This window comes from Falco peregrinus, chromosome 12 (genome assembly GCF_023634155.1).
Source record: "Falco peregrinus isolate bFalPer1 chromosome 12, bFalPer1.pri, whole genome shotgun sequence".
In the NCBI taxonomy this organism is placed as follows: Eukaryota; Metazoa; Chordata; class Aves; order Falconiformes; family Falconidae; genus Falco; species Falco peregrinus.
In genome coordinates this window covers 27,683,098-27,700,306 of record NC_073732.1, presented here as the reverse complement: position 1 = coordinate 27,700,306, position 17,209 = coordinate 27,683,098, and the positions used below count along the sequence as shown (strand labels likewise).

Here is a 17,209-nt window from a genome sequence, read left to right as displayed (position 1 = left end):
GCGACAGAAACAAACAAAACAACAAAAAGCCAAGGGCAAACCAAACGGTCAGAGGGGATGTCCTGCGGGGCCGGGCTGGTCCTGCCCCGTGGGGAGCCTGGTGCCCCGCAGCAGGAGGCTGAGCCGCCGGCCATCGGTCTGGCGCTGCGTCCTGCCCTGGCTCCAGCGCTGCCGGAGCTGGGTGGGCGGCCGGTGCGGGGCTGCCCTGACACGGGCTGGGGAAGGGCCAGCTGCGGATGAACACCCACCCACCACCCCCACACCTCCCGCCCCCGCCGAAATCACCGGCCACACGCCCTGCCTTTGAACATTTGTGCTGCTTAGAAACAAAATAAAAAATTGAATGGGACAGTCAGCTGCTTCGGGTTTAGGTTGTCTTGGACTGAGTCTGGCTGAAAGTCCCCGTGCCAACAGCAACAGAAAGTGGGAGGGAGCTTCACCCCATCTCCATCGGTACCAAGGCCTTTTTCCATCAGGAAAGGGGCCCTCAGGAGCTCCAGGTACTGGGACGTACGGAAAATTACTTCACTACACATATTCCCTGGGGAAGGAATTTATTATAATTGTTTTCTCCAGTAACAATTGTATGAATTTCTTTTTCCTCTCTTTTTTTAGCCTTTGACTTGCCTCCAGCCCGTTCCAGTTAGCCAGCATCCCTCCCTGGGCTTCTCCAGCCTCGGCGCTGGTGCAGGGTGCGTGTGGGGTGAGAGGACCCTGCCGGCACCTCAGCGGGCGGGAGCTGGGGGCTCTGCTCCCCTAGCAGCATCGGCTGTGGTGTAAAAAGGGAGGGCACAAGGGAAAAAAAAGATTATTTTTTTTGTGTCTTGGGAAGGCTCGGTCCTCCAAGTGGGTGAATGGGATTAGCTAAATTAGAGGTTTGGAGTGGAGAAATAGTCTTAAAGAATACAAAAAGAAAGGCTAACCAAATGTGAGATCCCTTCTTACTCTTTTTTTTTTTCATTTTGGCATCTCGTTCAGCAATGTACGCATGAGCGGGGAGGTTTGAGCCCATGGGTTAGCTCTGTGGCCCTGTTCTGAGCTGGTTCTAGAAGGAAGTGCATCCGTGCGTGCGTGTACATACACGTACATTCACTCCCCGAAACTGCGCCTCTGCAGTGAAACAAATCAAACCCTTGGAAATTGAGGAAAAAGCCAGAATTGAGCATTGTGACTTTTAAGTGCATAGTTGCAAATTTTCCGCAGGGTCTCTGCCTCAGCCAGCGTTGTTTCATTTTGGACAGACTTCCGTTAATAGGAACTATGAATTATTTTATATTCTCATTATTCAATATGCAGATCTGTGTTTTATTTGACTGTAGCTATTCAAACCTCGTCTTAAAAGGAGCATTATGAATTTCTTCACGGGCTGTTCTGGGGGCTTATCACTACAGGATCTGGACGTGTGACGAACGTTAATGCTGTTATCCTCACAACACCCTCGTGAGGTGAGCAAGTATTATTAATTCTGGGGTTTTAAGAAGAGAGCAGGGGCAGAAGTACAACAGGGTTCCAACTTTGGAGAACTTTTGAGACAGAATATTGCCTTCAGCGTACTTAGTTTTGCATTTTGTGTACCCAGAGCCAGCTCCCCTTTACTCCTGTTCCACATGTGATTTGGCTGGTGCATCAGCCGGGTCAGAGCCCGGTATTTCCTGCAGAAAATGGGTGGTTAATGGCCACGCTGCAACTCTTCCCATGAGATGGAGGAAAAGTCTGGTATCGGATGCAGTTCGTCAGGGCACATTAAGTGCAATTAACGCTACCAGCTCTCCTACCCTGAGCTCCTTTGCCTTGCATTTTCCTGCTTGTCCGATACGCCTGGTCCCTCCTGGCTTTTTTGCTTCCCTGTGGTACGGTGCCACCCCTGCTTCGGGAGCCATGCAGAGCTCCAGCAGAACCGACACCTGGCTCTGGGAAACCATCTGTCTTCACCATCCTCTGGAGCAGCGGCAGCGTTTAAAGTCTGCGGTTTTTAAGCTTGCATGTACATGTTCGCTATAACAAACCCGTGCAGCACGGTGTGTGTGAGGCCTGTCTTTAGGGGCTGGGAGAGAAGGAACCTTGGTAAAGCTAGAGCAGACGGGACTTCCAGGCGTTATGATTTGACTAAATGAAGATGGGTTTTGACTAGGAGGGCAAAAGCAGTAACTGAATCTTTAGAAGCCAAGTTTGCCTGTAACTGGTGAATCAGCCTGGTCCCAATGGCTGTGGAAACAGAAGGACCGAAACATTCCGCAAGGAGCACGGGAGACTGTCTCAAAACATCTCAGGTTCAACAGACTTGCAGGCAACTCAGAGCAGGCTCCTACAGCAGCATGGGTTAGGCAGTCCTCACCAGAAGTATTGTTACCCAGGCAATGTAGAGCATATATGTTTAAAAAAGAAATCTTAAGCACTGGCCCGACAGGGTTATCAATATGGATTTAAAAGAATCTTTTGCAAGTGGGCTTTGCAAGACCTCTCAAAAACTTTGGCTGGTGTATTTTTGGGCTCTCAAATTTTGTTTTCTGCAAAACAGAGGAGAAAAATAGGAATGTTAGAAAAAAATAGGAATGCTAGAAAAATGTTTGGGATTGTGGGTATCGTGGTAGGCCAAGGTAATCAGCCCGAGTGGCAGGATTCGCGTTCTGGAAGCAGCCTGCCTTGCTGCCTGCCTTTGGTTTGGGTTGGGTTTGCTTTGGGGGGGGAATGTTCTTTTTTTTTTTTTTTTTCATGAAGTGAGTCTCTGAAAACCATCTCAGGATATGTAGCGTTACAAGCTCCATCGGAGGCAGATTGATAGACTGGGGATAAGGGAGAGAGTCTAAATTGCAAAATGCGTTCATTTATTCAGCCGGCTGCAGTTTCCATGTGACAGCCACATCCATATTCACACCCCTGCCTCTGCGCTGCCTGCCGCAAAGTGAGGAGCTATGTAGAAAGAGCATCGTGTTGAAGGTTTTACTGGATTATGTGTGTTTTGCTGCCCACGCTGCTTCGGGCAGCATTTGTGCCAGCACCGCGACTGCTCAGTGCTTTGCTGGCTGCCTGCATTGCGAAGGAGCAAGTCAGAACATCCTGGTGTGGAGCCCGTGTCCGCGCTCACCCAAAAAAAAAGGGATGAATTGAGGAGCCTGTGAAGCTAGGGGAGACTGGTCCTTTGATTAAATACAACAGAAATCATATCCGTTTGCTTAAAGCACAATCCTTTGTGTGAAGTCTTTTATTTTCTGTTAAAAAAACGGATTTTTGTTGATCTCGGTGGCTGTGCCACATTACACGTGCTCTTACTGCATGTCAAATGGGTATTTATCTGAGGGACCGGAGTGAATCTGTGGGATAAGCGTGGGACTTAACTGCGAATTGTCTTGTTTATGCTGGCTAAGGCCTAGATGAAATGGGATTTTAAATACATGTATCATATTTTATTGGTGCTAGACAGATGTTTAGCTGGTGTGAATGGCATTATTTCATGTACCAGCTAAAGGCCTGGCCCAGGAAAGAAGCGGAAAAATAATTAAAAACAAACAAACAGCAATTTGCTAATCTACATTTCATTTTCCCTTTAGCCACTTAGATTGTATTCAGTGTTTGAGGGCAACCAGAGGTGGTTGTAGCTGCTGTGCATTTCCCCTGTTGTGTTACTGAGAATCAATATATGGACTGGAATAAAAGCATGGAACTTACTGTTACCAACACCGAGCATCACAGTGGCACCGTGTGTCAGCATGGGATGCTATGGAACTGTTAAATACCATATCTTGGAAAGACTCTGCGGGTGTTACCACACATTTTAACATGCAATAGGAAAAAAAAAATGTATCGCTGGGCACATGCAATCGCCCATCTTCAGCTTTCAGAATCATTTTTTGAAGTGTAAATAAAAAACAGCCTGTGCAAAAGCCTGAACACCTGCAAAGTTTCAGCCCTGCTGTCCTGCACGCTGTAGTGTGCCTTGTCCACAGCCCCAGTTCAGCTGCTGATCTGATTTCCATTGCAGCCCACGCTACAGCATGTTTTTCCTGTACATCCAGTGTGCGATAATGTTTTACTGTTACTTCTCTGCAGTTGGATCCCTGTATACGGCGGGGTGTGGCTAGATGCAGAAATACTTTTATTTATTTGAATGTGTATAATAGATATGTGTATAGGTTTAACACTGACAAATTGTTATATATTATACGTTTATGTAATATATACACTCGTTAGTTTGTACATACAATATAGAGTTTATTTGAGATAGAGATATATAAAAGATAGAAGAACCCAGTAATTGCCTTTAAGATCAGAGCACAAAGCATTACCTTGGATTTTACAAGGCCAGCGAGCAACAAAAGAGCAGTAATTTATGAGCTCAGCGTAAAAGAATAGCATAATTGCATTAAAAATTAATGCTAATGAACACTAAAATGGGGAAGGTGGTTATGATGAAAGTTTGTATTCATCTTCCCTGGTTTGAATGATGGCTAGTGGCTTGATTAATGGCTTAATTTCTATCAATTAGCGGGGAAAAATCTCCTACGAGACAAGGGTAAATTGAGCATTGAATTACGTATCTTGCTTTTGTGTGCTGAGAAAAAAGAGTGGCATATCTCTGATATTAGCCACGGTGACAAACGCGGTGTGCCCTGCTCCGGCTGCGCTGGCTCTCCCGGTGCGTGGTTCTGGGGTGGTGGGGGCGACCAGCCGGCTCACACACACACACCCCCCCTCCCTCAGCCTGCGTCCCGTCTGCCCCGGCCGTCGTTTCTTTTGCTCCTGTTGTTAAGGGAAGGGCAATTTTAAGTGTATTCAGGCTGTTTCCTACCAGTTTATTAGCCAAGTTTGACTTTTTCCCAGAATATTTTCAAAAATGGCTCAAAATGTGAGTGAATTGGGCACTAGCATGCGTGTGGAAAGTGCAATGGTGACGGTAACCTGCATGCAGGTTAAATGCATGGCTAAAGCAGAAATCCGAGTGTTGTTAAATTCCTTAAATGTTCTTAAATTCAGAACTCAATTGCTAAAGTTTCCCGTTGTGTCTTCTGCTTGATTTTATACCAAATACTTCCATTATTTTTAAAGAAAAAGCTATTAGTGTCCAGTCATGTTTTAAAAATACTATGAATGCTAAGTTATAATTATAATGGATTAAAAGAGCAAATTGTGCTGTAGTTCTTTCTCTAGTAAGTACTGGAGTATGTGCACCACGCTACTTTAATACATTATAATTGCAGTACTAGAGTACTTACAATTAAGTTTGAAGAGTACAAATTAACAATGAAAACTTTCTGTGGCTACAGTTGCTCGTTTTGGAGTATGTTTTATTGTTCCTGTGACTTGGGCTGGAAAAAGTTCGGTCTTTGGAAATCTCAACAGCTGGGAAACAGTGTGGCCAAGTGTTGAAACGGGGCTTTGACACAGCTAAGGGGCTCTGAAGCCGTTCGCGGCGTCGAGCAGGTTCGGAGTTGTGAGAGGGAAGAGGTGGGTTTGGAACTAATCCCGAATTCCCCTCCGGCTGCCCGTGCCCCCGCAGGGATGCTCGGCCGGCAGCATCTCTGGGGCTCGGGTCCGCAGCGTTCCAGCGCCTCGGACAAAGGCAGGATGCGGCTGGTGTTGTGTGTGGCGGTGCCTCCCTCTAACGGCTGGCTGCTCGCCTCCCCGGGTGGGAAAACGGGGGGAGCTGCCCATCGTCCCCGGGGACCCCCACCACCCCCAGGGCTCCCCCTGCCTCGAGCCAGGCGGGAGGAGAGGGGACGTGGGGTGAGGGGGGAGCGTTGCCTGAACACAAAAGCTCTCAGGAGCGGTTTGCGGTTCGTTTCTTGGCGGATTTGCTCTGGTTTTCTGTAAAATGATTGTACCTGGCTGGCTGGTGCAGGGGTCCCGCCTCAGGTGGCCGAGGTGGCTGGTGGAGGCACCCACGAGATCCCCCGCGCAGCTCGGCTGGTGAGCCCAGCATCCCTCGGATGCTGGGGAAGGTGCTCGGGCTGGGGGGAAGGCTCTGCAGGTACCCACGGGCTCGTGGTCTCCTGCACAGAGAGAAGATTTGAGGAGGGGGGCAAACCCCTAAAAAACAGAGCTCCAAGTTTTGTAAAGTCTAGAAGTGACAAAAATGAAGCGAATCCCACCTATCCTGCTGGATTTTCCCTCCTCCTCCCAGTGCTTTCATTTTGTTTGATATAAATATTTCAGTGTAGTGCACTATAGAAGACAATGTGCCTCAAAGCCATGTAGGTTTTTGGTCTCTTCTGCTGCAAATTGTCTCGATTAAAACTTCATTTTTCTTTGAGTATGTCAGTTTGCGCAGCTTAAGTAAAAATAGGCAGCAATTAAAAAGCACTGGGCATGTGAAAACCCCACAGTTCTGTTGAAAAAACCCACACAGTTCTGTAATGCAGTTGTTACTGTGTCCGTACAGCTCTATGCATATGCAGCTGTATAAAAATTACACAGTATTACTGAAGCAAACCCTAAATAAAATGGGATGAAAGGGAAAATACTTCCCTCTTCAGCTGGTTTGTTTAGTCTGGTATCTGTTTGTGTTTTCTTCTTTTAATCCTCAACTCATAAGCAAAAGAACAGAAAAAATAGCAACTTTTTTCTGTATTTCAAAGCATGTTACTTAGAATGTGTTATATTTCTAAAGGATATTAGCCAGCTATAGCTTTTTAAATATAATTAGTAAAATATGAAGAAACATATTCTGAGGACTATTTGAGGTTTATTATGTCATTGCTTTGTTTCTTAAGTTAGATCCACTTGAAAGAAAACTCTTTAGGTAAAGGCATGGGTTGGTTTCCATGGTCAGGATTATAGATTAGCAATGAATCCAGTCAGCATGACAAATTTACACCTAAATATTATACAAGAATATTTAAAATATGTTTGTATTTCACAGGTCATTCACAAGTTATTATTAGTTATATAATGCTTCAGTTTCAATGCTTGTTAAATTCTTAGTGGGCTTCATCACCTCTTCAGAAATAAGCAAAGAAATGGGAATATTCTACACAGAGCTTGGCGGCAAGTTACTTTTTCTTTTAGCTGATTCTCTGGTGTTTCTAATTATTGTGCGTGTGAAATTTTTGGATGGCATCTAAAGGATTAATACACATTTTTATTTCTAAAGTGACATTTCAAGTTATTGCTAATACAGACTATTTCAATATGAAAACAGCAGCTATAAAAGATGTGCGTGCATGTATATATATGCTTATATATATGTGTGTGTACATGGGAAGATGTAAATAGGTGTAAATAATCCTCTATGGCTGGGGTATCTGGGGCAAAAAGCCTTAGGTTACTATAAAATTACATTGACTGAACGTTTGCCTAATAGGATCTGGTTTATGGCACGAGGCATCGCTGGGGATGCTTGCCAGGGGGGGTGCTGGGGCCTGGCTCAGCACCCCACAGCTCCCCGCAGGGAGGGCATCGCCACGGCCGGACAGAGCTGGCAACAGGAATGGCAATTGTGACTGCTGCTGGAATCACCTTTTCATAAAAAATTGCCTCAACAAGCCCTAATACAATATTTAGTTTATTTTTTCCACTGTAACACAGTAAAAAGACTTGCTGTGCAATGAGTTAGCATTGATTTTTTTTTTTGTCTGTAGCCTTTTAGCTTTCTGACTCCATTATTTTTGATTTTACTATGAAATACATATCCTTTCTACTGACATCTGACAAACAACATATGGAAGTAGTTTTATCTACCAATAATGTGTTTGTCAAAAAAATCATACGCTAATGGGTTATGCTTCCTCCAGTCCATTTTCCCCAAGTTAATGTCACTGATGTAATTCTAAACATCTAGTGATTTTTACCCCCTTAATAATTTGTCATTCCCATAGGTTTGCGTAAGATTCATGTGAGATACTGTAACAGGCTGGGAACTGACCAGAGGTTTTGTGAAATAAGAGTTGAGCAACTGATTTTCATCCACATTCACCTGCCTTTCTCTGATACCTGGTTTGATGCTGTGACTACCAGGGACCCTTCCCATTCCTTTGCTTACCCTCGGAGCAGATGTACCCAGGTGCCTGACGAATTACGATTTCCTCTCCCTAGTAGGACAATAGTATGTTTGGGTTTAGACTTCCTATGGGATCCTTAGGAATTTTTTTTTTTAAAAAGAAGACTTTAGCAGCAAGGCAATAGAACTTTTAAACACAAGCTTAAGTGTAAGCAAGTGATTTTTTTTCCTTCTACATTCAAAAGCATCAGGCTTAAAGAGGTACTTGTGTGCTTTGCCGTAGTGCAATGCTTCTCCGAAGCTTTGCCGAAGCCAGAGCTTTACTGAGGCTCCCACAAACCCCTCCAGGGGCGTGCGAGGAACCCGCACAGGGACCGTCCCTGTTCCCACCTCTCTCCGACCCAGCTGCCCCGCGAGGTTTAGCTCGCTGCTCCCTGCACGTTCCCCACAGCACTGCCAACCTCGCGCTTGGCTTCAGTGGGGGGATTAAGATGTCAGTACGGGTCCCCTGTCTGGAGCAGTCGCAGTGCTGAGAGCAGTTCCCCAGCCTCAGCAGTATTTGACTTTCTGCACATTCCACATACACAGAAACAGGTAGTGTGTTCCTGATTTTTCCGTTCATCATATCCATAGAGACTAAAAAATATTCCCAAATAATTTTTAAGCAATGAGGCAGCTTCTTGTTTGCTTGAAGTTACATCTCTTCCTATCTTCTGTCTGCCTTACCTATTTTATAAATGCCTCTCTCAGCGAAAGCTGCCCGCTACTCCCTCATACCGTGCCTCGACAATTTTGGGCTGGCCCCAGTGTGTACTAGGTAAAAGCAAATGGTTTTCCGAAGTAAATAAGATGGAGATAAATTGCTTAAAATTATAAACAAAAGCATGCAGTTAGCAGAATGAATGCAAGGTTTGCTTGTCACTGCAGTTAGTATGTGGAGGGAGGTGAGGAAGATGAGCTGAGCTGTGACTCTGAAGAAGCAGAGAATGAAACAGACGGTAAAGGAAATACTTCTGTGCCAGATGTACTGTAATGAACAAGCCGTGCTACCCAGTGCTGAGAAGAAAAGGTTTTGCGGTACAACCTGTTGGTAAAAAATGAGGTTGTTAATTTAGCGTGCACACGTCCGTTCCAGGAGTCTTTCTGAGCTGCCATTGGTTTATTTGCTCATCTGAAGCTCCACTTAATTGTCATTAGTAGACTGAGTTTTCAGTGGTTAGTCATTGCAAAAGGATGTAAGTTACATTTATTTTTTCTTGCACAAAATAGAAAATATTTTGCAGTGTAGGTGTGTATCTAGATGGATTTGGATTTAGAATTTTCTATAGAGGGAAAGAATTTGGTACTTCTGAGTTTCTGAATAATTCTGCAAGTTCCTTCCGTCTGCAAGCACTTTTCCTGAATTTAAATATACTTTGGCTTCTTTAGAACAAGAAAAATAATATTTTATATATGCATATGTATGTCTACAAATATAATTACAATTGCTCTTCTATTTAAATTTGTGGTTTATATAATGATTAACATGCTCTTGTGTATTCATGAAATATTTGATCAAACTTCAAATACCTGAAAAGACAACACTGTTTTATCCCAGGTTGCTTTCTCATCTTTTTGGCAATCTCCTTTTTACTTTGTCACTCGAGACCACAATTCTGCGACCCTTAAGCTCACCTCCTGAGTAGCAGACTGCTCAGCCACACAGAGGCATGGGCAGACACAGTTGCGCTTTCAAGCTGACCAGAAAAAAAACCGGGGTTTGTACTGGTGGTGTTAGCAGACCGGCCTCTGAACTTCGGCTGGTGCGGATGCACCTGCTCTGACGTCAAGCCTACCACCACAGAACCTTTTGAAAACAAATCTGAGCTACAAGGGAGTTCACAGCACATCAGCCTGTGTGTGACGTCGCTGCCGTGTGCTGGGTCTGGCAGCAGTTTCGGGGATGATGTCCCGTTTTGGTGGACGGTGGCATGAGCGTGAGCTTTCACCTTACAAGTCAGCTGATTTAATCACTTAGGTTTTGACAAAAGGAGTAATGCCAGGCTGCACAAGGGGCTTGGAGGAGAGAGAAGTCAGACCATCCCTTTGGCAACTAGATCAACATAGCTGTAATATGAAACTTCACTGTCATCCATCAGTAGTTTGATTTTTAAAACGAAGTATATCTTGCATTACGAATGCTCTCAGCTTCCTACCAGTCTAATCTATCCAGAAGATTTTCTGACTGAGCACTGAAAGAACTTGCAAAACCTACCTGACAGCACCTCCGTTACGTGTTCAGCATAGTTCATACCACGGTTGGCAGGAGCTGCTGTTCTTCCCCGTAACATCAAGTGGGAGCTTTATTCGCTTCACCAAAATAAAATCTCAGCCTGGGATTCAAAAATATCATGTGAAATCTATGTGCGCTGTAAGACCTCAGAGTATAGTAGAGAAGCAGTTTTGCTCGTTTGATTAAACAGCTGCAATTTTGTCACCTGAGAATTGTATGAGCACACAATATTTACTGTGTATGTTAAGACTATTTTATTACCAGACTCTAAGATATTTGTTTGTGAAATTCACCTGAAGATGTAACCTCTCATGCCACAGTAAGCACTTAGCTTGTCATGAGAACACAGCTGATGGCACATCTCTTGGGACATCTGCAGCTGAAGCCAAATTTGCCTCCATACCAGCAGCAGTAGTTCTGTAGTATGCTGCTACATACAGATGGTACTCCACTGAGTTGTCTGCACTGACCTCAAATCCTGAACTTCTCCAGGAAATCCTCGTGCCATAAATCTAGCAGTTATCCTGCGAGGACATCTCTAGCAAATTCTTACGTTAGTATCTTGAAGGATGTATGTTGAACAATAATGGCCAGCTCACTGTTTTTATTTTTACTAAAGGAGAAAGTTTTTCTTTGTAACAGAGTGGTTTAGGCTGCATTACATGTTGGGTTTGGGTTTTTTTTTCTAGTATGTACTGTTGTAAAATATATTCAAGGCATTGCTTAGATGCGGCATTTATCATAGGCTTACACTAATGTATACTGACATTACACCTTCTCTTTGTAGACCAAGCCACCCTAGTAGAGCAAGTGAAACGAGTAAAAGAAATTGAAGCTATTGAAAGTGACTCCTTTGTTCCACAGACATTCAGATCAAGTAAAGAAGTCAAAAAGGTAAGTTTTCAATATCCTTTCTTGGTGCATAATCCTTTCAAAGTCAGGTGGAAGCTGCACTATTAATACAGTTCCCATTGACGAAAGAGCATCAGTGTTGACAATCTTAAATCCCACCGACTCTCCTATGTTCTTGGTGTAGTGTTCAAAGAGTAATACATTTAAATGTGTTAGAATTTCAATGAAATCAGCTGGTTTGACAGTATATTCTATCTATGCTGATCAACTCCAATTTTGTAAAAAATATTTTTAATTATATAAACCCATGAAGATTCTTTTTAGGAAAAGCAGAAGAATTAAAATCCAAAAGTAGTCATTTACATGGTAATTAAAGGTAGCGATCGGTATATTGAATAAAGCTTAACTGAAGCCAGACTTTAAGACCATATTTACTCCCTGAAACGAAACGGCGTTCTTTTCAGACAGTTTTACAAAAAACTAACAGGAGACATCCAGGTTTCAGAATTCTACCTGCATTTTGGCTGCCAAGTCTCCTAGGGAACTCAGATGCTTTTGTCTTTGGAAGTATGCAAACAAAGGCTTTGCTCAGTTTTTCCATGTGACGGTGAGGTGTTTTGAATTAGCATTGTTTGTTTCCCCAGGAACATGCATTTTCTTGCCTTTTCAGAAGTCTTTGAGAAACGCATGCAGCTTCTTCAGAAAGCAATCCAAAAACGCAAAGCTACAGTTCTGCAAGCTCTCTCATTGCCTTTGGCAATACCTTTTTTATTTTTTTTCCACTTCATGAGTTCAGTCTGGACCTTAGTCCATGTCCAGTGTGTCCTGCTAAGCACGCTGAGAAGTATTTGCATGAGGATCCTTTCCTAGGCACATGTTGCAGTGGGAAGAAAGAGTGCTTGGTTAAGGTAGTGCCACCTTTGGGAGTTTGAGGATAAAACAAACACTCAGATGTGTTTCTTTCTTTGCAGTCAATAGAGCCTACTGAACTGCAATACGAACCTGTAACTATCGACATCGGAACTGTTGAGGCATCTGCTCCTGAAAAAGAACCACCGCCTGCCAATATTCCTACTGCTATCAAATATCAAGATGATAATTCTCTAGCACATCCAAACGTAAGCGCGCTGATATTTACTTTATCTTTAGAACAAGGCAGCCTATTGAATGAGAGCAGCTTCACGTGACCCAACAAACATTTGGCTGTGCTGCTCATCAGACCCTGCAGGCTGAAGACAGTTAGCTAACGGGCCGCTCCGCGGGCTCAGAAAGAATCACACTCCCTGCATCAGCCCACAGAGAATAATTACAAAAGAAGTAGTTCACCAGTGATGTGGTTTTAGAGTTACAAACAAATTTTATAATGAATTAGCATACTAATTTACTGGAGGGGAATTTAAGATCCTGTTCATGTAAAAATTCCCGTTCAATAAAAATTCAGGAAAAATTGCTTTTGGTTTCTGTAGTAAGACATGCCCACCTTGCCAAATTGTAAAGCTTTAAATACCTGACAAACTTAAGATAATTTTAAATCATCATGGCTAAACGTACACAAATTCCTCTGTGAGCACTTGTAATTGGAAATAGGAGTGCTTACAGTAGAGGTTTTATAAGAATTAGCAAATTAGAAATTATTTGCAGTAAATAAACTAATGTGAATTCTGTATGACAAACATGGCTAACAAAGGCCAGGACCTGTACAGTATGAGGCATTTGCCGTTTCAGGAGGAGGCTGAAATTGGAATGTCTTGGTTTTCCAGTTATTAAAAGTCTCCACCTTTACTAATGTATTTTTATCACCTTTGTATTTTAACACCCCTGTGCAGCTAGGCTTTTTCTTTGGGTGCTGAAATAGTCAACATATATTTCAACAGATTATAAGAAATGAAGTTAATGAGTTGTGCCTACTCTTCTTCCTCTCCCACTTGTCTCTCAGCTGTTTATCGAGAAGGCAGAAGCAGAAGAGAAGTGGTTTCAGAGGCTGATTGCTCTTCGCCAGGAAAGGCTGATGGGCAGCCCAGTGGCCTGAGCGAACTGCTGCGACCATCAGATACCAGTTCTCCACGAATGCTAAGAAATCCTACCATGAAATTGTTTTATTTTTCTCTTTTGAGGGGATTTTAATACTCCATATGAATTGTACAGAGAATAAATATTTCATCTGAATAAACAAGAATGTTCTATCCTCCGTTTTTCTCCTGAGCTCATTGCTGGGTGACTTGTATCGCTGCGCTGCTGTAGATGAGGAGGCTATCACAGCAGTGTAATTTCCCCTTTTTTCCTTTTCCTCTTGGGGCACAAAAAGGCTGACAGCCCAAGGAGATGTAATTTTATACCTCCCAATCAAAAAAATATGTATAACCATGTAGCAGTTTAAAGATAAATGAAAAAACAAGACTGCCAGAGTTCAGATTTACCAGTGCTCAGACGGTAGGAGTACGAGCGACACCACCCTGGGCCACTACATCTTCTGCAGCCAGAGGAGGATTCAGGGCAGGCGGTATCACTGTTATCTCTTCCTTCCGTTCTGTGCTGCGGTGGCAGCTTTTGAATCCCAAACATCTGTGGACGGTCTCCTTGCTGAGGGGCTTTGGGGCTTTTCTCACTTGACGTGTTTGCCTGCCGGCCCCAGCCTTAGCCTGGTTCCCCCCTTCTGGTGGGCTTCAGTGGAAAACAATGTTTTACATTTCCTTGAACATCTACCCACTACGGTTAGCAGCCAGGAGTAGATATAAGGAAATAGTATGTTACCCTTTTAAACAAAATTGTAATGTTTTCAGCAGGTTTCAAGAAATACCCTTTTCTGAGCAATTTTAAGCACATTAAAATGTTCGATAATCTGTAAAAGACAGCTTTCTATGAACTTTTAATGGGAAATAATGTAAATATTATTGTGTGTAATGGTACCTTTTCGAACAAGACTAATGGGCTACCTATTTCTGTATAGAACAACTGTTTTCAGTCTATGAAGCTTCTGTTTGTCTAGGTGTGACTTTAAAATAATGAAAGATTAGTACTGTTTGAACATACTAAATTTAGCCTGAGTAGACTTACAAAAAAAAAAAAAATCTGTCCATCATCCAACCAAATGCCGGAGATCAACTGAATGAAATACAAAAGTACTTATTCTGGGGTATCTAGCAAGGCTGTGAGAAAACGATTACATCAGCAGAAGATTAAACAGAGCCCCCCCCACCTCTGGACATACCTCATTGGAACTTACCTGCATCAGCTTTACCATGTGAGTGAAGAAATTCATAAGGCTTTTTTTTAGTGTTATTTTTCCTGGTTCTCAGATCTGTGGTGGAAAAAAAAATGGAGGATGATTTGGAACCGTGCTTTGGTTGTCTTACGTTTTTTAGATCGCTGCTATAAAAGGAAAATGTTATTAAATTTGCATTCTAACACATTTTTACTTTTTCTTTATGAACAGTGTTAGTTTTACTTGGTCCTGCATTAAAATTACTATCTGTGTTTCAAGACTACCTTGTCTGCAATGGAGTGGGAAAAAAAATTGTTTCCCTTGTTTCATTTCAGCATTTTCAAATGGTAAATATTTGTCATTGTTCTGTTTTCTAATCTCCATCTGTGTTTCTTTCATTGTAAATAAAAACTATTTGATCTCCATGTAAGGTACAGGTGTAAATTCCTCTTCTCACACATTATGTTGGATAATTTTGGTATTTTTATTGGATGCAGAGCGGTTCCTTTTAGATAATTCAAAACCCTATTGGATAGTAAAAAGTGCTACAAACTGGTCTGTTATAAGTAAGTAAGACTTGGTGGTAATAATAGGGTGTGTCTACTTTTGTTTATCAGTTAACAATAAAATTTGTCCAGCAAGTCCGTGCTAGAGAAGCAGGATCTGGAAAGAAAATGGAAACAGCATTTAGGTAATCTGAACTGAATAGAAATATGTAATGAAACGTGCCAAACATAATTTGAAACATGAAGCAAATAATTATAAAGTTTATTTTTATAGTTTCTGTTGCAGATTAGTGATCAGAATAACCAAGAAATAATTACTCAGAACTATGTAGTTTTCTGGAAATATCTGACTTGTTTATTGCCCGGGTGTCTGTTTGGAGACAGGTCATGTAAGAGGAGGGTTTTCTGGTGTCGGCCCTATATTCTGTCACCCTGTCTCAGTTCCTACTTGGAACATTCATTATGAAGGCATTGTCAGGATGGAGTCTTTACCTAGATGCCATCTGTTACAAATCAGACAATGTACTGTCCTTGTTGTTACAAACCTGCCATTTCATGAGTACAGGTTTCTAAAGATGCCCAAAGCAAGTCAGTGATGCTCATGTGTGTGTCCTGGAGGTGAGAGCTCATGTGGAGCTGACTAGCGACCTTAGTGATGCCAGACGTTGTCTTGCGAGTTGTAATCTTACTGATTCCACAGCTTAAACCTTCAGCAAAGACAGATGCTGTTCAACTGCGTTTGCTCCTGTAGAGTAAAATAAAGGTTGTATAAGGCCAGCCATAGGGTTCTAAGTGTAAATGTTTAGACTGCAGCGCTCTTGATTCATGTTATGTAAACTATTTTGCTTTTACTTGAATAGCATCCTGTGATAAATTATTCATTTTCCTGTCAAAGGTAGGCAGATATTTGAGTATGAGAAATGAAATACAGATGAAGGCAGCAACATCAGAAATGAACTGCACTCTTTAACCAGCTATGCACGACTAAGGAGAATTTTGACAAACTTACTGCTTAAAATTATTTTACAAGACTTGGATGCATTATAAATGGATTGTATCCAAATACACCTGCAGTCCACCATTCCACGTGTGGGGCCTCTCTGCTTAAGGAAAAGATAGCATGTGTTACCTAATCAGCCAGAGACAGATTTAATTACCCATGTCATAACATGGACATGAAACCCCTATCAATGTGTACAAATCAGTTGCCACTAACTGGGAAAAACGCACTGCTGACTCTCAACCCATGCATCTCCTGATCCAAAAAAAAGTGGCATCTTTCAACAATAATCCTACTTGCTTAGTTTTTTTGCTTTAAGGTCTTCTGATATGCTCACATTTAGCATGTGGGACTCTTCCCTGTGGAAAGCTTTTTGTTGTTGTATTTCCCACTTTGCTCTGTGCTCGTGGTGAAAGGGAATGGATTCCTGATTAAGAAGGGGAAAGAAACAGCTGTTTGTTAGTTATCCAAGGAAAACACAGGACTTTTAGCTGTGTTTTGCAGTCTGTAGAGACAGCAGTGACAAGGTTTTATCATTCGGGACTAGTGACAGGGTGTCTCTGATACAATCGGCTCTAACACAAAGTTCCTCCTAAAGTCAAACTACCTTAAATCTGATGCAGACAAATGGTGTGTAGGAGTGAAAAGATAATGCTGTAACTTGAGCCATTCAGTCTTCTGGTAGTCAGCAAAGACCTCTACCCCTAGAAATTACATTAGCAAACTCATTTCACTTAGCCTGCTGAACAGCCACCATCAATTAAAGTCAAACCAGGCTGATTTTTATTTGATAACTTTTAGGTAACATGTTCACTAGCCCTTTCTGATTTCTTGAGCCATCTAAGCATCTCCACAACTATTTTTTATTATGATAATTACTTGTAAAGGAGCTGTTGCTAGTTTTTAAATAATTATTACCGTTGTAATATTTTAGAAAGATTTTTGCTGCTAAAGTAACGGTATCTAAGACAAGACTACCAGCCAGATCAAATTTTGCTACTTCTGCTTCAGGCACTCTGATATGAGCAGGACTGGATGATCCGAAGGCCATTTTTCCATCAGTAACCCAAAACCAACCTTCTCGATGATTAGTTTTCCATTTGTCAAGTTACAAGAAGGAAGTTATTTTTAGTGGAGATCCTTGAACTCTAGAAACCTGTTTCAGGAGAGAGCAGCTTGAACCTATGACTTAATCCACATATGACACAGAGCTGCGGCAGCTCTTCAGCTTCCAGCAGTAAAGAAAAGCAATGCTAAAAGTATTATTACTCCAGACTTTAAAATGTTCACCACTTGTAATTTTGACTTAATGCAGCATTGCCTGATTTCTTTTTTCCTGTTTTCTCCCTTCCTTGTCTCTCTCCATTGCTAAGACCTAGGAAAAAAAGAGTAGCAGTGGCTGGGCCAGATTCTGTGACACTGGTGAGCAAGACTTAGACACTGA

At 42.4% G+C, this 17,209-nt stretch overlaps 1 protein-coding gene across 1 annotated transcript in view; it reads left to right on the top strand.

Moving 5' to 3' along the window:
* Positions 1–13,245, top strand: part of RSRC1 (arginine and serine rich coiled-coil 1) — a 167,609-nt gene extending 154,364 nt beyond the window's left edge. The window contains exons 8-10 of the mRNA XM_055817206.1: positions 10,993–11,099; positions 12,029–12,175; positions 12,994–13,245. Coding sequence (XP_055673181.1) covers positions 10,993–11,099; positions 12,029–12,175; positions 12,994–13,086 — 347 coding nt within the window. The 3' untranslated portion in view covers positions 13,087–13,245. The remainder of the gene's footprint in view (positions 1–10,992; positions 11,100–12,028; positions 12,176–12,993) is intronic.
* The last annotated feature ends 3,964 nt before the right edge of the window (positions 13,246–17,209 follow it).